Genomic DNA, 19,580 nt, shown 5'->3' on the forward strand with positions numbered 1-19,580 from the left:
AGATTTTCTAACCTGCCTGATCAAGATCTCGGTCGGGCAGGCCTGTCGGGAGTGCCCATACACAGGCCGATTAGCTGCTGAATCTGTCTAAGGGACTGATATCGGCAGCTACTGTTGGCCCGTGTATGGGGACCTTATGGCATGTTGTAAGGAAAATGGTCTTTGTTTACCATTGAAGTAACCCTGGGCCAACATCCATTGGAGCAGACAAAGAGCCTTTTTTTACTTTTTTTTTTAAGCCTAAGAATGAATTATTTCTACCAGGTGTACCAGGTATGCCCAATTGTAAGTTGCTCACCAACCCCTTGGATGTTGCTCACAGTCGCCTCGAAGCAGGAGCTTAGTTTTTTATTCCTGGCTAGGAGGCAAATATTGGTTACATAAAAAACAGGTGTACTGCCAAACAGAGCCTCCGGTAGGCTGGCAGTCCACATAGGGGCTACCAAATATCCAATCACATCCCTTATTTGGCACCCCAGGAACATTTTAATGCTTTTCTTGCTACTCAACCCTTACTACATTTGAATGTGGCTCACTGGTAAAAAAGGTTGGGGATCCCTGATTTATATTAATAACCTGTTTTGGGGGGAAATTCTGCCAGACTTAAATAGCCAACTGATTTTCCTACACCAGTGAGATAAAGCAACCCTGAGATCTGCCCATCTTGTGCTCCTTGTTGTAAATCAAACAAGTAAGATCCTCACAATCAGCCTCTACTGGGACACGGCAAGAAGAAAAAACATCTCCAATAGAGATATTGGCTTTGTATTAGATGGCGCTCTTCTCTGGGGACATCATGGCCAATATAGTTGGGAACCAGTACCAAGATTTGTTGAGATAAACAGAATAGATAAATATAAAGTTGGATTGAAGTACTTTGGGCCCACTGGGAACCCAGCCTCTAGATCCCCACCTCTAACCACTGTAGATCCCTTTCACAACACAAAAACCACAACCCCGCCCTCCCATCTCCTCATGGCTACCACCCAATGCTGCCGAACACTTTGGACAATATCTCCCCCCCCCCAGCTGCACTGATGAACTGGTCCCAGGGCCCAAAGGGAGCAAGCCCTCCAGGTTTTTTCCCTTCCTGCATGTAAAAACATGCAAAAAAAAGTCTCTAGGGCACAACTGACCTGCCCACCATTTGGAATAAGGAATCCTGGTTTAGAAGAAAACAGTAACTAGTTACAGAGCAGGTCTGCTGGATACCATTACACTTGACCTTTAAATACCCAAGATTCAGAGCTGACATCAAAATATGACCTGCTCTTCTATAACAGGGACACCAGATTACTGCTCCTCAAGCTTCTTGTTAATGATGACTCCTAACATCTGGAGGCACTTTTACTCCAAATGACATTTTTGTCTCCACATCAGCTTACATTTAGGAACAAAGTGTCTGTTAGAGTCCGGTCCAGCCCCTTCTGTATCTAATAACAAAGGGCTTCCTGCCTAAGTGCTAGAGCGAATGTGACACATACATGATCCACTCTAACTCTATTAGCCTCACATGTGTTTCTTGTCAGATTAACTTTCTCAAGGTTTTCAGAGCTAGACTGGCTGCCAGTATAAATATTCTGAAACAAAGATGGGTTTAAACTGTTTTTGGATCCAGTTTATTTATAATTAGAAAGAGACACTGGGGGATGAGGTGTTATTACTAGGTTTGCTTAGTTCAAGTTAAATGCTGAACTGGTACAATTTGGTAGCCATGTTAGTAAGTCAACCCTTTGTCTTTGAAGCAGCTTTTAAAACTTGGCATCCTGCAGCACTGAGATGTAAGCACCTGAGAAAGGGCTACACATTGGAGGGAGGTTGTCAGGTGCCCATGGCCCCTGCTGATGCTGCAGTAGGTAAGCTAAGGAACCATAGCCTATACATCAGACTAGTCTTTACCTTTGTTAAGATATTGAATGACTTTCCAACCACTGGCTCATGAGCAACATGTTGCTTCCCCCCCATTAATACTGTATTGCTCCTGGTGGTATTAAAGTAAATACTCAATTACAGTCTTCTCTGGCAACACCCAAGAACGTTTATAATGCTAGTGTGGCTCCCTAAAACTTGTTACATTAGAATGTGGCTGACAATTAAAAAGTAAAAACCCTGGCCTACAGTCTATCATAGCGCAAGGATGCAACAATACCCCTTATTACTAGAGTTTGTCCTTGACTTATTAAAAGGGAATTGGACTTTGGATGGCAACAGAAGGAACCTGATCTCAGGAGTTGACCCTGAACAAATGGGGTGCGACATGTCATTTTTTTTTTCTTCCAGTTAAGCCCTTTGTCGAAATAAGTGGCTTATATAGGTGCCCATGAGTCCTAGTGTAAAACTTGGTACAGGGTAACCTCCCTCATTGGCCCCAAACTTTCAGAACCCCAATTACTACCTGCTTTTTGATCCTTTGCTATATATTTGGGTTCCTCCAGTGGTCTTTCTTCTTGTATCTAATTCATCCTTGAACTTTACCTTTCTGTGGGCAAATATACCTGAAGGATTATGCTGATAAGACAAAACAGAGGCGCCAAAAGGATAAAATTAGCTAAAAACACTTAAAAACCCAATGGGTAATTCAGAGGAGGTAGTAGTAAGCTTACCTCCTCCAGGCAGACACCAACAAAAGTGGTAATTTTCAGTAATAGTTTATTCACAACAATATTGCAACGCGTTTCGCAGGCATTTCCTGCTTCATCAGGCAATGTAGAATAAGCACAAAAAAAACAGTGTCTTTGTATATACACACCAGGAGCCTCTGAAGGATTATGCTGACTTCCCAGTTCAGAGAATTCACCCTTCAGCTGATATTACAATTGTTGTGTTAGTTTAAGTGACATTAGTCAAGTCCTGGTCCACCGCAGTGCCACAAGAAGGCATATTATGATGAAAATATAAAGTAAACACCGCAATACAAATTAACTCATTACAGCTAAAAAAAGGGTAATTATAGGGTGCTCATAATCCGAATGAAAAACACACTGGATATAATTTATTATGTGAATTTCATATGCAACCTTCCCCACCCTTACCTTAAAAACATACACATATGCAGTATTAATAGAGTGCTGAGGAGTTACAATACATGATAATTAAAGTAATTACCGCAGCTTCTATAGGCAATTATGGCTTATCTACTATGTAAAATGTGTCACAAAAACAATATCTACAATCACCGTAATTCAGTAGATCTAAATTGAAGCATAAAGGGAATATATTTATAACCTTTGGAGTATATGATAATTGTCACAGTTCAGTTACACTCCAAACACCAGCACATATATCCGCCACTACTGTAAATGCCCATGAGCGCTAATATCATTTCCCTTTAGTTGAAGTGCTTATACCTGAAGCGCCTAAGACTGTCCCATGATCCTGCTCAAAGATGTAACAGTAGGCACAATCTCATACTCGTGACTGAAGGCATCTTGAAGAGCATTTTGCCCACATTAACACTGTTCACATACGTGCGGCCATTACGGCCTGTTTAAGATATATGCACGCTTTATCAAAGTTTACAATGCTATAAGGGTTATACTTGTGCTCCAAACATATCAGGTGGCGTATATGGTGCCACCATTGCTGCTGGTCTTCCAAGCCACTTGCCACTGAGATGCTCCAGCCGCCCATTAGAGCCTCGTCTCTTCACTATGCACAGCCAACACGTATTTCGCTATTTTGCTTCTTCCAGACTCCTAAACACACATCTCTGTCTCCTCGCCTAAAAAGCTTAGGAAGCTTCAAGCTTCTCTGTCTCCTTTGGGGTTGGAGCACCATCCCAGTATAAGGGATCCGTTTGATGACCAGTTCCAGAGACCCATATTGTAATACAAATGAACACCACTTTATTTTGGAATCTTTACCCAATAAGACATACCTTTTTGGCACCGGTGCCCTACATTCTCCATAATTAGCATGATGCCTACAGTAATGAAATGCCAGTTGTAAATCTGGGTCCAACAGAATCTTCAGTAAGAGGAAACTTGTATTTGCAGCTGATTACATCACTGAATGAAATAACCACATTAATCTCCAGCAACTGATTCTGAAAGAGTTGGCAACCCTTGCGGTGGATTAGCACAGTTATTAAACCCACAGGTCATAAAAAGAGTGAAAGTGAAGCACAGTATGAATATCTGGCAGGGTTCCGTGCGTTGTTCATTGTCCATCCCATACTGGCAGCGGCATGAACTGTTTTATAGCAGTCTACAAACCCGGGGTGTGAACACAATATCTCAACTTGTGAACTTTCTACAGGAGTCGAGCACGTAACTTAAGCGGCTGTAATGGATATTTTCGGCCACTCTTCCCACACATAGCATTATTAGTACACATGCTCAGTTACTCTCACAATGAATAAAACATCTACCCCCCCCCCAAAGGGGTAGTTCACCTTTATATATAAAATAACTTTTTGTTTCATGTAGATAGTGGCATTCTCAGGCAATGCAATGAATCCACATTTTTTTTATGATTTTTGAAAAATGTAGCTTTTTGTTCAGTAGTTTTCTGGTTGCAAGGGTCCAATTTACCGTAGCAACCACGCAATGGTTTGAATGAGACACTGGAGATATATAGAAGAGTGATGGAATAAAAAAAGATAAATACAGGTATGGGATCCATTATCAAGAATCATTATCCAGTAAGTTCTGAATTATGGAAGGCCATCTCCCATAAACTATAAACTACATATAATTCAAATTGTTAAAACAGGTTTCCTTTTTCTTTGTAATAATAAAACAGTACCTTGTACTTGATCCCAAGTAAGATATAATTACCCCTTATTGGGGGCAGAACATCCCTATTGGGTTTATTTAATGGTTAAATGATTCCCTTTTCTCTGTAATAATAAAACAGTACCTGTACTTGATCCCAACTAAGATATAATTACCCCTTATTGGGGCAGAACAGCCCTGTTGGGTTTATTTAATGGTTAAATGATTCCCTTTTCTCTGTAATAATAAAACAGTACCTGTACTTGATCCCAACTAAGATATAATTACCCCTTATTGGGGGCAGAACAGCCCTATTGGGTTTATTTAATGGTTAAATGATTCCCTTTTCTCTGTAATAATAAAACAGTACCTGTACTTGATCCCAATTAAGATATAATGAATCCTTATTGGGGGCAAAACAACCTATTGGTTTTAATTAAATGTTTCAATTATTTTTCCATACCTAAAATATTTTCCATAGGTTCCATACCTATAATATAAAGTTGCAATAATAATAAAATTTTAACCTAACTGAACAAAAGCTTTTTTGTTGCTGGGGTCAGTGACCCCAATTTGAACACTGGAAATAGGAAAAAGAAAGTAATACAATTATTACTAAACTATAAAAGCTATAGCTAAAATATTTAAATTGAAGACCAGTTGAAAAGTTGTTTATAACAGGCTATTCTATAACATCCTAAAAACTGAAATGTTAATTACTTGAAAGGGCAATTACAAACTGGTTTGTCTGATTACCTTAAGCTACAACATTAAAATATAATTTTTGGTAAATGTCCCCTATAAATCTTATTATAACATTGGCTATAGGCATACTATAGACTAATACAGTACATATATTATTACACTGGCTATAGGCATACTATAGACTAATACAGTACATATATTATTACACTGGCTATAGGCATACTATAGACTAATACATATATTATTACACTGGCTATAGGCATACTATAGACAAATACATATATTATTACATTGGCTATAGGCATACTATAGACAAATACATATATTATTACACTGGCTATAGGCATACTATAGACTAATACAGTACATATATTATTACACTGGCTATAGGCATACTATAGACTAATACATATATTATTACACTGGCTATAGGCATACTATAGACAAATACATATATTATTACATTGGCTATAGGCATACTATAGACAAATACATATATTATAACACTGGCTATAGGCATACTATAGACAAATACATATATTATTACATTGGCTATAGGCATACTATAGACTAATACATATATTATAACACTGGCTATAGGCATACTATAGACTAATACATATATTATAACACTGGCTATAGGCATACTATAGACTAATACATATATTATAACACTGGCTATAGGCATACTATAGACTAATACATATATTATAACACTGGCTATAGGCATACTATAGACAAATACATATATTATAACACTGGCTATAGGCATACTATAGACAAATACATATATTATAACATTGGCTATAGGCATACTATAGACTAATACATACATTGATTTGAGTACACATGAATATGAATGTATGTAGGACAACCTATTACACTTTTTGGATGCTATGCTGAATCTTCCAACTCTCCCTAATAATTCATTGTGTAGTGAGTATATGGAATGAGTCCGATGATGCACAGATGAGTGGAATTCCTCAAGGAAATGAGACAAAATCATGGGCCAATGTCTGGTATTTTTCTTGGCACGCCACATGGAACTGTTACACATCATCTAACAGTAGCAGCTATCAGTCACAGCCTTCGTGTTTCTCTTGCGTTTTACTAATGCAGATCTGACCCATTTGTGGCGCAAATGGATAAGAAACAAAACTATAAGATTACCTAAAATATAAATATTCCATGATCTGGATTGATATAATCTTTACTTTTGGCAGAAGTACAATTCCATGGATAAATACTCTCATCGTTACCATTTTTTTTCTTTTAAACGCAGACATCTGCTTAAAATGCCCTGTTGTTGAAGATTAGTATAAAGATTTTCTTAGCAAATCAGAATGCCATTCCATAGATGAATTGTTTTGCATGTGGCCATTCTCCTGCTCTGTGCCAGTGGTAGAATGCAACAGTGTTACAGTGCTATCATGCCCATGCTGTTTAGCTAATTCAGCACACAATGATGATGTCAATGGAAAGGGGCTGGCAATAATCTGGCGTTACCAGTTTGGAGCCAAAGATCTTTAGTCAAATAGTACTTTTGTACCTGTTACAGCAGCCTTATCATATACAGACATATATTGGTCATTAATCTAGCTTGTCTTGACCAAATTTGCAGCTGTTTACCTGTGTAGTGGGCAATGATGCCCTCTCCGATATATCAAACCTGCCTGAATACCTCCTTGGCTGAACCTTTTGATGACTGATGAAGTTTTTTAAAGTTTTAAATTGTTGTTGGCCTGTATCTTGTAAGAATGCAGCAAAGCCATGATGTTTGTATTTATCCAGTCTACACAGTAGGATGCCAGAGGTCAACCAGAAAACCTTAGACCATATACCAAATATTTTTCCTCCATTCCTCGCCCAATCTCCTTATTCTCCTTGTTCCTATTCTTTACATAGTAAAATCTATCCTATTTATTCCTCCTCTATACAGAATTAGGTAATGATCATGAAATAGAAAAAATGGTTAGTAGGAGGGTCCACTGACCCCTGGGCCTACTGGGAGTTTTCTTGGTGGGCCAGTGCTACCTTGAAGCTACACAATACATTTGGCCGTATAACAAACTGAATCTGAATCTTGTTTGTACATTAAATCAAATGTAAAAAGTACTTTAGACTTTATTTGGCTAATTTTTTAATTAATTTTTAGTTTTGTCCAAACCCAAATCCTACAACAATGCTGGGATTTAACCTATATGGCAGGTTGGAGTAAAGAAACAAATCTTGGATTCAGTGTATCCCTAGTATTTTGAGGGGTGTCTGTGGGGCAAGGACACTATGTTAAATCCTTTGCCCCTTACAGCTGTCTCAGGGGCACTAACCCCACCTGTCATATAGATAGTTTCCTTCATTGCCCACATGCTCAACAGGCATTTGTTGCTGAATTGCAAAATTGTACAGAAAATTCCATTTATTTCACATTTTAGGGTGCAGTGCTCTTGATAAAAGAATTGTAGCCCAAAACAAGTCTTTTCTTCAAAAAGTCAACAAAGTTCCAAAAAGCAGAAATGTTGGCCTTTTTGTTGTCTTCGTAGCATTGCTTTAAAACTACCCTATTGCCCAATAACCATACTATTCCATTACTGAATTAGTCCCCAGCACATATGCAGAAAGGTTATTTGATGTATTTATCATCCTAGCTGTATAGGAGTGCTTGGTTATGTTAGCTTTTAGTCTTAAACCTTTCAGCTTTGATTGATTGTACAACATAGTTCTTCAACTAGAAATGCTTCTCTCCTGAATTCTAATTATTTCCTTGACATAATTCAATAATTCAAATCGGCAATGTTTTCAGAACTCTGTTCTTTTACAGTTTAGACCTATGACATATTCAGTGGTAAAGCCTACATTAGCTTTTTAGTGTGCCTACTTATGATTGGGTTGTGGTACTTATAGACATATATTTGTATATAGGAATGCACCCAGGAAGGCAGAATAATCAGATTTATAACAACAAAGATTAAATGAAAGAGGCACTTACCCATAAAATGTGAGCCTCATGTAACCAATCCTCTTGCCAAGAGAAAGTAGCTCTCCTTGCTTGACTGGAGCCCCCTCTAGTAGAACAATACCCACTTTTCTAAGAGCACACAGCCACTGATACGCAGTTTGGTCACAGTTCAGGACATCTTCGTAAGACATTGTAGGAATCTGAAGGTCAGAGCCCCAGTATTGATGTTCTATGAAAGATAGAAAGATACAGGAGGGGTCAAGAAACAAACATTGCAGCACGTTTGGTAGCCCACACAAACCAACCTGATGTTACAAACTGGTGACCAGTTAAAGCTACCTACTAGCTAGATGCTATTGGTTATTACACCTGGTCTGAACTCTTTTTTAGTTAACTCTAATGCAGGCATTTATTTAGATACTAGTGCAATATAGCCATCATTTGGGTCACTATGTTGAAGACAGTGGGGGTCATTTATCAACACTTTATCAAGCAAATTTGCTTATAGGCAGTAACCTTTTGGAAACCAATCAAATTCAAGTTGCATTCATTGTTCTACATGCAGCTGGCTGAAAGAAAGCCTGATTAGTTGTTATGGGTTATTGCTCATGGGCAAATTTGCCCAGTGTTGATAAATGAGCCCCAGTGACTCACCCCAGTACTCAGTGGTCAGTATAGTGTTTTGTTCTGGCCTGATTCAAGTTTTAGCACAAATCATAAGAATTGCACTTTGAAACATCTGTTCATAGTGGTGAAATGGAAAAATGAGTGCAGCCAATTGGCCTATTGCAGTCATTACCTGGGCAAGCATGGAAACAGTAAGAATACCCTGCCATGATTCCACGGAGCACAGGGTAAAGGCACTTGCCTAGGAGCACAGGGTAAATGCACTTACCTAGGAGCACAGGGTAAATGCACTTACCTAGGAGCACAGGGTAAATGCACTTACCTAGGAGCACAGGGTAAATGCACTTACGTATAGGTATAATTAGGCCAGGATTGTAAGAATACCCTGCAAGTACAGAAACAGCAATAATTGCCTTTTCTATTGTTTCGCAAAACTTAATAGGGGTCATTGTGTGGTATGGTGTATACAAACACACATGCTTTTAAAGGTTACTCCTACACAAATTAATGTCAGGATATCTTTATTGGTGGCAGGTAGGGGTAACAGAGATGCTGTGGCTCTTTACATGAAGTATGGCTATTTAGAGTTTAGTTCTTTAGCTGCATTTAAACTACAACTTCCACACCCCCTCCCTTCCCAATAATGGAAAAGTAGAGTCTGGCCCAGCTAATACCAATTAATGTCATTTTGGAATGGCGCTGAAATCCAGACAGAGAGAAACTGTATTTCTCTATTCTCTTTTATCCATAATTAAGATGGGCAGCCTACTTTGGAGAGCCTGGAGGTTCAAATGGAGAGCTTTCTGGAATGTTATGTCCCCTTTGACAAGTATGATTAAGCAGAATTGTGATCATGGCTATTAGGAATTTAGTAAACCATTGTGTTTTCAAAATATTGCACGTTTAAGATCCGCTTGCGTAACCTTAGTTCTATCAAACAGTGAGGTATTCATCCACCTCTTCTTATCTATCTTATCTGCTTTCTCAGTACCTCATCAGCCGTCTGGTACTTCAGCCTGGGAATACATGGTTGTTTGGCACAGATATATAGAGGACAGACATCTGTTAATACTTATGAACACATGATGATCATAAACCATCCCTAGTTTTTTTTTGAGGCAAAGGTTCCCATAAAAAATACATTACAAGAAACGTTACTACAAGTAACCTCTTGCTGTGCTGTAACTTATACATTTCTATTCAGTTTGCCCCAAGATCACAGAGCTGAAAATATATGTAAGACACGTGTTAAGGCCAATAAACCTGTATTAAAATTACATATCAAAGCCATTTTACAAGAAAATAATCATGGCAGGGATATGTTTTCTCCAAATGTTGAGTCAGGTGATTTGTGGTCTTCATAAACCTGCGAGACACCAACAAAGAAAACGCTGGGCAAGAAGTCATCTCCGGTTGTTTCACCACTTACTTAATAGGTTCAAAGTGCCCTAAAAATAGATTTTAATTTTGGTGCCTGCGGCCGGAGAAGAAAAGAGGAGCCTGAAAGGATCATAAAGAGATAATAGGAGAATAAAACATATCTTTCTCCTTTCAACTAAGCCATTCCCGTGTCACAGACACACTTTTATATCACGCGCCTTAAACCTAAGTACCACTTAATGGACACTGTCAATAATATTAGATGTTTTTATTGGTGCCTGATGAGTAGCAGTAGAAATACTTGTGACTGCTTTCTCCTGGTCAGAAAAATCAGCAGATGTTCATGGGTTTTATCTGGCATTGACACAATCTTTTTATCAGAGTAAATGATTTGCAAATAACTCATAAGCTTACTCTAATTGGAGGGCCCAATGAGGAAGACTTACTTCCACACTAATGGGGTGTCATTGCTCCCATAGATAGCAGGGGACACACAACAGAGGTGGTATTACCAACATTGCCTTTTGGCTATGCTCCTACTTGTTTGCATGGACATCAGGTACAAAACATTGGAATCTAATGTTCAAGGCAGAAATAAAAGGCCCTATCGTAAGTCAAAATACTCATGACAGTAAATACATTATCCAAAATTACAACTGAAGAAGCAGGATTAACTATTCAGGAGTTCAAAATGTTAGTCTAACAAAGTAGGACCTGTGAGAGGAATGTTAAACTAAGAAAACCTTCTCCACATGTGATCAAAAGAAAAATAAATGATAATAACAGCACGTTTAAATTATATGGAAGGAACATGGCTTTAGGCTTTATAACATTAAGACAACACTGGTGCTCTGGTGAGGAGCACAGATACAGGAGTAGAGAAGAAAGAACATGGACACAGATGATGGTATAAGAATGGGTGAACCTCTGTAAAATCATCTCAATCATTTGCTTGGTGCAAAGTAGATCTCCCATACCAAAGTCTAAATCTGGAGTCCAGCAAGCAGTTACCTTACTGGCACTATTTTATGATCACCTGGATATCAAACCTAGAACTGAGGCAAGAAGGAAACAGGTGACAGACAAAACATCCCACTTCCATCTGAGTCATGGAAAACATGACAAAGCCAACTCAAAGTTTAAAGCATTTTGGGCAAAAAGATCAGTCCAACCAGTTTAGGGGTCAGACAGCTGTATTTGTCTACCAGTGGGTCCATTTATATCGGTTGGTGGCCTGTGGTAGCCCACCATGTAGCTGATGTTTATGTGTCCAGAAATCTCATTTCGTTAATATAAAATGTCTTTTTTTGTGAAGAACAGCACCCCATAGGGAATACTACAATCATGTGGAAGCCCTTACTAACTGCAATAGCTGCAACTTGGACTCCACGGTTCCTTTACTTAGTTTAACAGCCTTACTAAGCTATTGTTGTATCAGCAGATGTTTAAATTACCAAAAATAAGTCTCTCCCGGAAATGAAAACTTTTGTTAACCTTAAAAATAATGAGAAAATTGCAGGGGACCTTTGAACAAATATGGTGCACAGATTGGGAGGGATATCTTAGTGGGGTAAAGTTTCTATCCTGTACAGTGCAGACCTGGCAGACGTACTGTAACTTCCCCCTGTGCGGACACTGCGAATCTTATCAACACATCACTAATTGATTTTACAGTGATACTGCAAATTCCTTTTAAATCCTATTGGGAAACGCTTGTTCGTATGTGGTCATAATGCGATAAGCACAGCTTGTAATTTATTTTGTCTCCTGGCCATCTGCTGTTCATTTAAGGGAATGTCTGGAACAAGCAAGGACACACATTTCACACGGGTGCACCAGGGATCTGTTGTCATAATTTCCCCAAATTCAGAAGGAATTCAATATGGCAAGCCACTGATGTCATAGAACTGAACATAAGGGTATGCTTTACTTCTAACTTACATGTCTTTTGGGCAGTCAACATCTTGTATGATTGTAACCAGCTGTTCTGGAGGCAAAGTTGCCCCAATAGAACCATAAAGGATCATTTGCATGTGTCCAACCATAATTCCTTTATGGGCGCAAACCTCTTATTTTTGGTTTTAGGGTAATGTTTTCTGGGTAGTATAAGGAGTGTGATATGAGAGAGTATCATACTCTCATACTCGCCTTGGGACCGCTGAGGGGTTGTAACATAACATTCAAGATGTGTTTTTTAAAAGCCATTGTTCAAGGGGCATATGCCAATGGCCTGTAGACTTTGCCTCCCCAAAACAAAATAGTTTTCTTCACCAGGTGATCAATCGTTTATCCTTTGCCCAGTTATCAAGTGACTGCCAGTTTACATCTGTTGAGGCTAAGGTAACAACAAGAACAAGTTTGTTTCAGGTCTAGTAACCCATAGCAACCAATCCGATGTTTGTTTTCATGCAGCAGCCAGTTACAAGTTACCACCAGTTGGGTTACTAGAACTGGATCATATCACCATATAATTTTCTATTCCCTCTACTTAGATTCTACTCTGCCGTATTTTTTTGTGGTTCTTCTCCCTTAGTGTCAGTGGGGAACTGTGGTTGTAACTCTGACCTCAGGATTTTTGGGAATTGTTTGAGGGCCAAACCTTAATAAATGGAAAAATATATTTTTGGCAGCCCGGTCATATTTATTTTTCATTATGCTGCTGCACATCTGGCAAAGGAGAGCCAACAGTTAATACTGAATCTAAACCCAACGCAGGTAATGAGTTTAGCATAAAACAATATGGCTGCTTCCTCTGCTCCATGTGATACAACGGACTACATTGACTTACAGCGATAATTATTAAAGCATATGTCCGATTGCTGTAGGGAAACTCCTTCTGCAGAATGAATCTGAGGAGCCGTCGTGCAAAAATATGTTATTTCAAAGCACAAATTGAATCCATGCATTAAGTGCGGTGAGGGATTCTACTGAAGAGAAAATATACTCTTGTTGAAAAAGTGGCTTAAATCCTGGACACTCTCCTTAGAAAGGAGACAGGTAAGCAATGCATTTAGGGGCAGATTTATCATTTATCGACCTGGGGATTCCAGAAGGATTCTCGGCAGTTGGATCTTTTTTCTCACAGCTCAACACATTTATCAAAGCAGATGCCACTGGTGCAATCCGTAGTAGTTAACACTAAACATTTATCCCAATTTGTAATAAAAGTCAGTTTGTTTTTCCCCAGATGTAGTCACAGCAACAAAAATGATGTCTGCTTTTAAACAGACTAAATGCTTCCTTCCTATTGGTTTTTAGAGGCGTTAAGACCAGTAGCAAACTTTGCACCTTTTATTACATAACCCCTCTACATTTATTCTTATTTGGTAGGTTCAGGAGCTACAAAGTAAGCAATTGTGTTGCCCATCAAAGCCATATTGAATAATTTACTGAAAGGGAAGCTGCCCCTAATTTCCAATTGTAACATGTCTATAGAACTGTTTAATATCAGTGCAAAAAAAGACTCTTCCAATTCAACTAGTTGAACTATTTTACACCATGTAATGACATAAAAATTATCCAAGAAGCCTCCATGACAAGATTTGGACCATTTCCCACAACATTATTACTAGAGTAACTCTTTTGATCTAAATGAGAAGAAGCTCACAGGTTCTGACACTCCCAGTTGTATCAGAAGCAGAGAGCGCTTTACTCATGATGCACATAGGAATGCCAATCTCATGAGGTCTGTTTGCACTAGAGGTTGTCTGCTTATTTTCTTTGCCTTTAGGCAGGTGTTTCTCTATTCCCTATTCATTCTCAAATAAATCACTTTTCCTCAAGTAGGCTTTCAGGTCCACCCATGCTTTGGCTTTGCTTCAGAGACTATATGAAGCTGGCACGTTATTTGCGCCTGAAGGATCAACTTACACAGGAGCAAAATGAGTGCTAAGAAGTCATCTTTATTTATTTATCCAGTGTCAAACTCTTTCAGACATTTCAGAACCAGTTTTGTATATCTTTTTCAACCTGTTGCATCTTGCACATCACCTCCCTATACTGTCCTTACTGTGTATGTCCCTACTTGTATATCTGGCTCCTTCTATACTGCCTTTGTCCCTTCTGTCCCATCATTCTAGATCACAGGTTAAAGCATGCTAAACATCTAAGTGTCCCAATATTCCATTTGCAAATAGCTACTGAGAACAGCTTCTTATTAAACAAAACAATGATTTATTCCAGTACATTTAACCTGGCCAACTACATCAAAGTTCTGCCTGGTCTGGACTTCCTGATGATTTACTAGACATCAGATGGGATGATGGGGGCTACAGTATGAAAGTGCCAACTGCTCTTGACCTAATAGAGAAAGCTGGTTTCTAGTCTACATCCAGCAAGTAACGTGTATACCGGATTACCAAACACATAGGTTTCTACCAGTCATCTACACCCTGTGGCTTCACAAAGACCTTGCTAAAAGGCATAGAGTTTTGAATATAATATCTAAAAGTCCTCAACCATATTTATATGAGTGCAAATGTTTATAACAATAAAAAGGAAGTATTCAGATAAACTAAAAAAGCACACTGTAACAATCTATATGGGTCAAAGCCCTCTTTGAGTTCCAATATTTGTTTGGGACACCCCTTAGCTCACTACACTGTAACATGTTTTAGAAAAGAAAAAAAGTGTATATATCAGACATATTTTGAACTGATTGCCCCAAACTTACTAAATGAGATGGGCTTCCAAGAGCATCTAAGATCCCAAATGGGTTTTCTTTTCAAATCTCACCCAAACTGGGCTCAAGTTGGGCCCCTCTGAACATTATCCCACACCATCATGGGTCAATGAAAGTGTAACTAAAGGCCCCAGGGATTACTGGCTGTTTTAATCGCCCTTATAGAATAGAACTGCTGTGTCACTTCCCATTATATGTACTACATCTAGGAATAACAGGAGGAAGCTAATTGGCCCTATTTTAGAGTCACTGGAACTTGGATGCTTAGTAAGGTTGCTCTGGGGCCTCTAGTTTAAATGATAACGAGCTGCTAGTTGTGAGAATCAGCATCATCTAATTGCCATGAAAATGATTAAAATAATTCACCTTTCCTATGGAATTTATCTTCATGATTTGAGAATTGCTTTTGCACAAACATCTACATGCATGCTTATTTCATATCAAGGAAATTAGTCACCCTTTTTGGATTAATCTACTGGAAACCAGAGTACCCTGAAGAAATACTGTCATGCTTTGCCCTCGTTCTTCTGAGAACAGGGAACTGCATATGTATTTGTTTAGCTATAACAGGAAAACAGCTGATACCTGGCTCCTGAATATGCTGCCGACCCTGCTGCCAAAATCTGATCTACTTCCATTGGAACTTGTTATTTATACTCCCAAATATTCCTGCACTTGTATTTCTATCTAGTGAATGATGGTCACGCTCAATTACCTAAATACCCAGAAAACAGAAAGCAAAGCTCAAGATAATAGATATTTTATTATATGTTAGGTACTCGTATTCAGTGGAGTAACTAAGGGACCATGTGCCCTGGTGCAAAATTTGCTCCTGGAGCCCCCGGCCTGCCCCCTTACCCGAGGCCCCATGTGTCTGCCCTGATGTCACACATGCAATGTCTCCGGGCATGCCCAATGAGGGTGCAGGGGGCCCCCCTGATTATTACCAGTACCTGTATGTCATAGGCTTTACATGCACCTAAATGGCTTTATTTTACAAACAAATTGAAAATTATGCAACAGAAATAAAAACAGAAAGAATAATTATCAGAGGGTGAACTCTCACTTTCTCTCCATGATAGATATAACCCTAAAAATGTTACCAAGTAAATCAAGAGCTGTGAAATTTCCTCCTGGAAAACTGTTGGCTCAGCTCTATTTTCGCTCTTTGATAAATATGCCCCTAATATATTACAGGAGCAAAACAGACGCTCTTAATATTTTCTTGCTATTCGTCTCTAAGGACACATTTATCAAGACTTCACGGGACACTAAGGGGAGTTTGTGTAAGCTTAAAACTGTGGACAATAAAGGGCAGTAGCTTGCATGGGAACGGATAACAAGGTTAAGTGCGCTGCCAGACAGCTTGTCGACATTACACTGCTTGTCGCTTTGACAAAATGCAACAAAATGCATTCCATATTGGTTCCACTTGTATTCTAGGTTTATCGACCCCTCAGATGCGCTGTGTTTGCAGAAATATAAAATTCATACTTGTGCTGTGAGTATTTGGTCCATTTAGAAGAAATCTATAGCAATATGATACACAATGTTGAAGGAGAAATTTGAACTAATCAACAATGTCTAAAAATGTTTTTCATGGGATGTTCATGTCAGAGTTAAGACATGGGTTGGGCCCTTGTGATGTTAGTGTCATTTCCCATAATACCTTTTACTGTAATATACAAATTAAGAGATCTTTTCCTGGTCTAAAGGGGCCAATGTACAAAGACTGCTCCTAGTCATATGGGGCCCCAGAGGAAACCTTAAAGAAACATTGGTCTAAACAATCAATATTAGAGAGTCATGCTTCTGAATACCTGATGCAAATAGTTCATCCTGCATTTCTGCTCTGGCATGTTTAGAGAAGCATCTCTTCTTTAGCCACTCGCCATCAAATTCACTCTGGTGCTCATCCGGCCACGTAATGGAGACCTATAATAAAGCATGGTAGAGATATTAGAAAAGCAGTATCCAGGTTACAAACTACCAGCTCTTTCTTCTTTATTTCATATCTTTCAGCTGTTGTTTCTAGTCCATAACCCCTTTCTGTACCTCTATCTGTTTTACCAACTGACCCTGTTGATGCCCTTGCCTGCTACTAATTTTCTTGCTTTCCACAGTTTGTGGGTGTCTTGTCTGGTATTGTCCACCTATTTGCTGTCGCTCCACTAATGTAAAGCTCTTTATGTAATGTTAATTAAAAAAAGAACTATACTACTCAACAGGTCAGTTTGGGCCAGCAGTACACTGGGAAAAAAACTGGTGGACCCTGGCCCTCATGGACTGGCCCAGGCATACTTCTCATCCCAGCTGGAGAAAGGAGGTAAAAGGTACTTGGAATGGCAGGGGAGATGGATATGGGTGGAGGGCCCTTGAGGTTGCAGTCCTGAAGGGCCCCTGACACCCAGTCTGACACTTCTACTTTAAAGTAAATTTATGGCCACTACATATAGAATCCCACTGATACAACATCATCATGCATTTAATGGCATTTAATTTAAAAATGGGAGGGGGGAAGGACACAACAAGCAAAATGAAAACCCAAAGCATGCTGTAGAAGGGCACTTAAACGTATATGCACACAAAATACTACTGTAACTAAAGGGGAGATTTCTCAAAGTTCGAAAATTCTTCTCAGTTCTTCTCGAAATGTCACAGGCATTTGCTCTCGTCCCTGAGTTGTTATTATTTGTTGCAGGATTCCCATGGAGTTTAATGGTACAGCAATGTGGGAATTGTTGAAAAATCTTAAGTAAATAGAGTGAAAAATATTTCCATTTTATTTCATGTACCCATTGGCTTGAATAGATATCTACGAATATCTGGAGAAACTTTTTTTGTTAAATAATTAATACAAACGCTAATTTACGCAAAATGAAATAAGCGCTTAAATCAGTCCTATGTAATGTATCAGACATGCCCATGCCATATGACCCAGCAGTACTCATTCATTTGGGTGTTATTCATATAGCTCAGTCTCACATAGAGCTGTATATTAAGATATAATAATCAATTTATACTTGTGTAAATTATACTTGTCCCCTGTTTAATGTCCTCAAGTTATCTCTTTGGCAGACTCCCTTTGCCAGTCTTAGCCCCTGTCTTTCTATGGCCTCCCTTTTTGCATATTATTTTTTAGTCCATAATTCTTTTATTTACATATAGATCCAGCAGGGGGGCAGATTTGACAGGAGTGAATGATGCATTTAACTGTACAGCACCAACAATATACAAGTATGGGATGAATTATCCAGAAACCCATTATCCAAAAAGCTCTGAATTACTGGAAGGCCATCTCCCACAGACTCCATTTTAATTTTATTTAATTCACTTTTTTAAAGTGTATTTCCTTTTTCTCTGTAATAATAAAACAGTACCTGTACTTGATCCCAACTAAGATATAATTACCCCTTATTGGGGGCAGAACAGCCCTATTGGGTTTATTTAATGGTTAAATGATTCCCTTTTCTCTGTAATAATAAAACAGTACCTGTACTTGATCCCAACTAAGATATAATTACCCCTTATTGGGGGCAGAACAGCCCTATTGGGTTTATTTAATGGTTAAATGATTCCCTTTTCTCTGTAATAATAAAACAGTACCTGTACTTGATCCCAACTAAGATATAATTACCCCTTATTGGGGGCAGAACAGCCCTATTGGGTTTATTTAATGGTTAAATGATTCCCTTTTCTCTGTAATAATAAAACAGTACCTGTACTTGATTAAATGATTTTTTAATCTTAAGATATGGAGAGCCAAAGACCCCTTATCCTGAAAACCCAAGGTCCTGAACATTCTGGATAACAGATCCCATACCTGTGTAGGATATAAAGGATCCCTGTAATAAACAGCAGGGTACAGAATAACTTGGCAGAATAGGAATCTACAGCATTCTGTATATACAGGAGGAGTGTGGGAATGGTGCCATAAACCCTGTGCAGAGCACATACGGACTCTGTGATCCATTGATTAAAATATTCCATGGTACTGTGTTCCTCCATAATTCATAACAAGTGTGTTTTGTACATCTTCCTCTGTTATGTTCACACAGCTGTCTTGGCCGCTCTCTTGGGAGATGTCAGGAGATTTCATTTGTACATAAATCACGGTAAAGCCTGTCATTTTTTATTTATATGCACAGAAAAACATTCTGGTTTCTGAAATCCATATTGCAAGACAATATGCTCTGCAACTGAAACATTTGGGCCTTGTTTCATACATAACTTCCAAAGCTGCTTGTAGCAAAAAACTCCTGCTGTAGGATCTATGGAGCTGGGACACAGGTACCATTTTCCCCTGGGATCTATGGTGCGTAGGGTGGTTTTTAGAAGGGTTGTCCAGGTCAAAAATGCTTGCCTTTGTTCCAAATTAGGAATTCCGAACAGGATTCTTCTTGATTGATGTAGCAGCTGGCCAATCACTGATCTCCTCATCATAGTCTCACTCTGTGACAGTCAATGTCTCACCTCCATGATGTCACCACCTGTCCCTCTGCCCAGAGATCCAGCA

General features: G+C 38.8%; 1 protein-coding gene across 1 annotated transcript in view; it reads right to left on the bottom strand.

Moving 5' to 3' along the window:
- The window catches only part of bbox1 (butyrobetaine (gamma), 2-oxoglutarate dioxygenase (gamma-butyrobetaine hydroxylase) 1), a 48,783-nt gene that overhangs the window by 16,184 nt on the left and 13,019 nt on the right, over positions 1-19,580 (bottom strand). The window contains 2 exon segments of the mRNA NM_001127102.1: positions 8,407-8,605; positions 16,885-16,999. Coding sequence (NP_001120574.1) covers positions 8,407-8,605; positions 16,885-16,999 — 314 coding nt within the window.

This window comes from Xenopus tropicalis, chromosome 4 (assembly GCF_000004195.4).
Source record: "Xenopus tropicalis strain Nigerian chromosome 4, UCB_Xtro_10.0, whole genome shotgun sequence".
Classification (NCBI taxonomy): Eukaryota; Metazoa; Chordata; class Amphibia; order Anura; family Pipidae; genus Xenopus; species Xenopus tropicalis.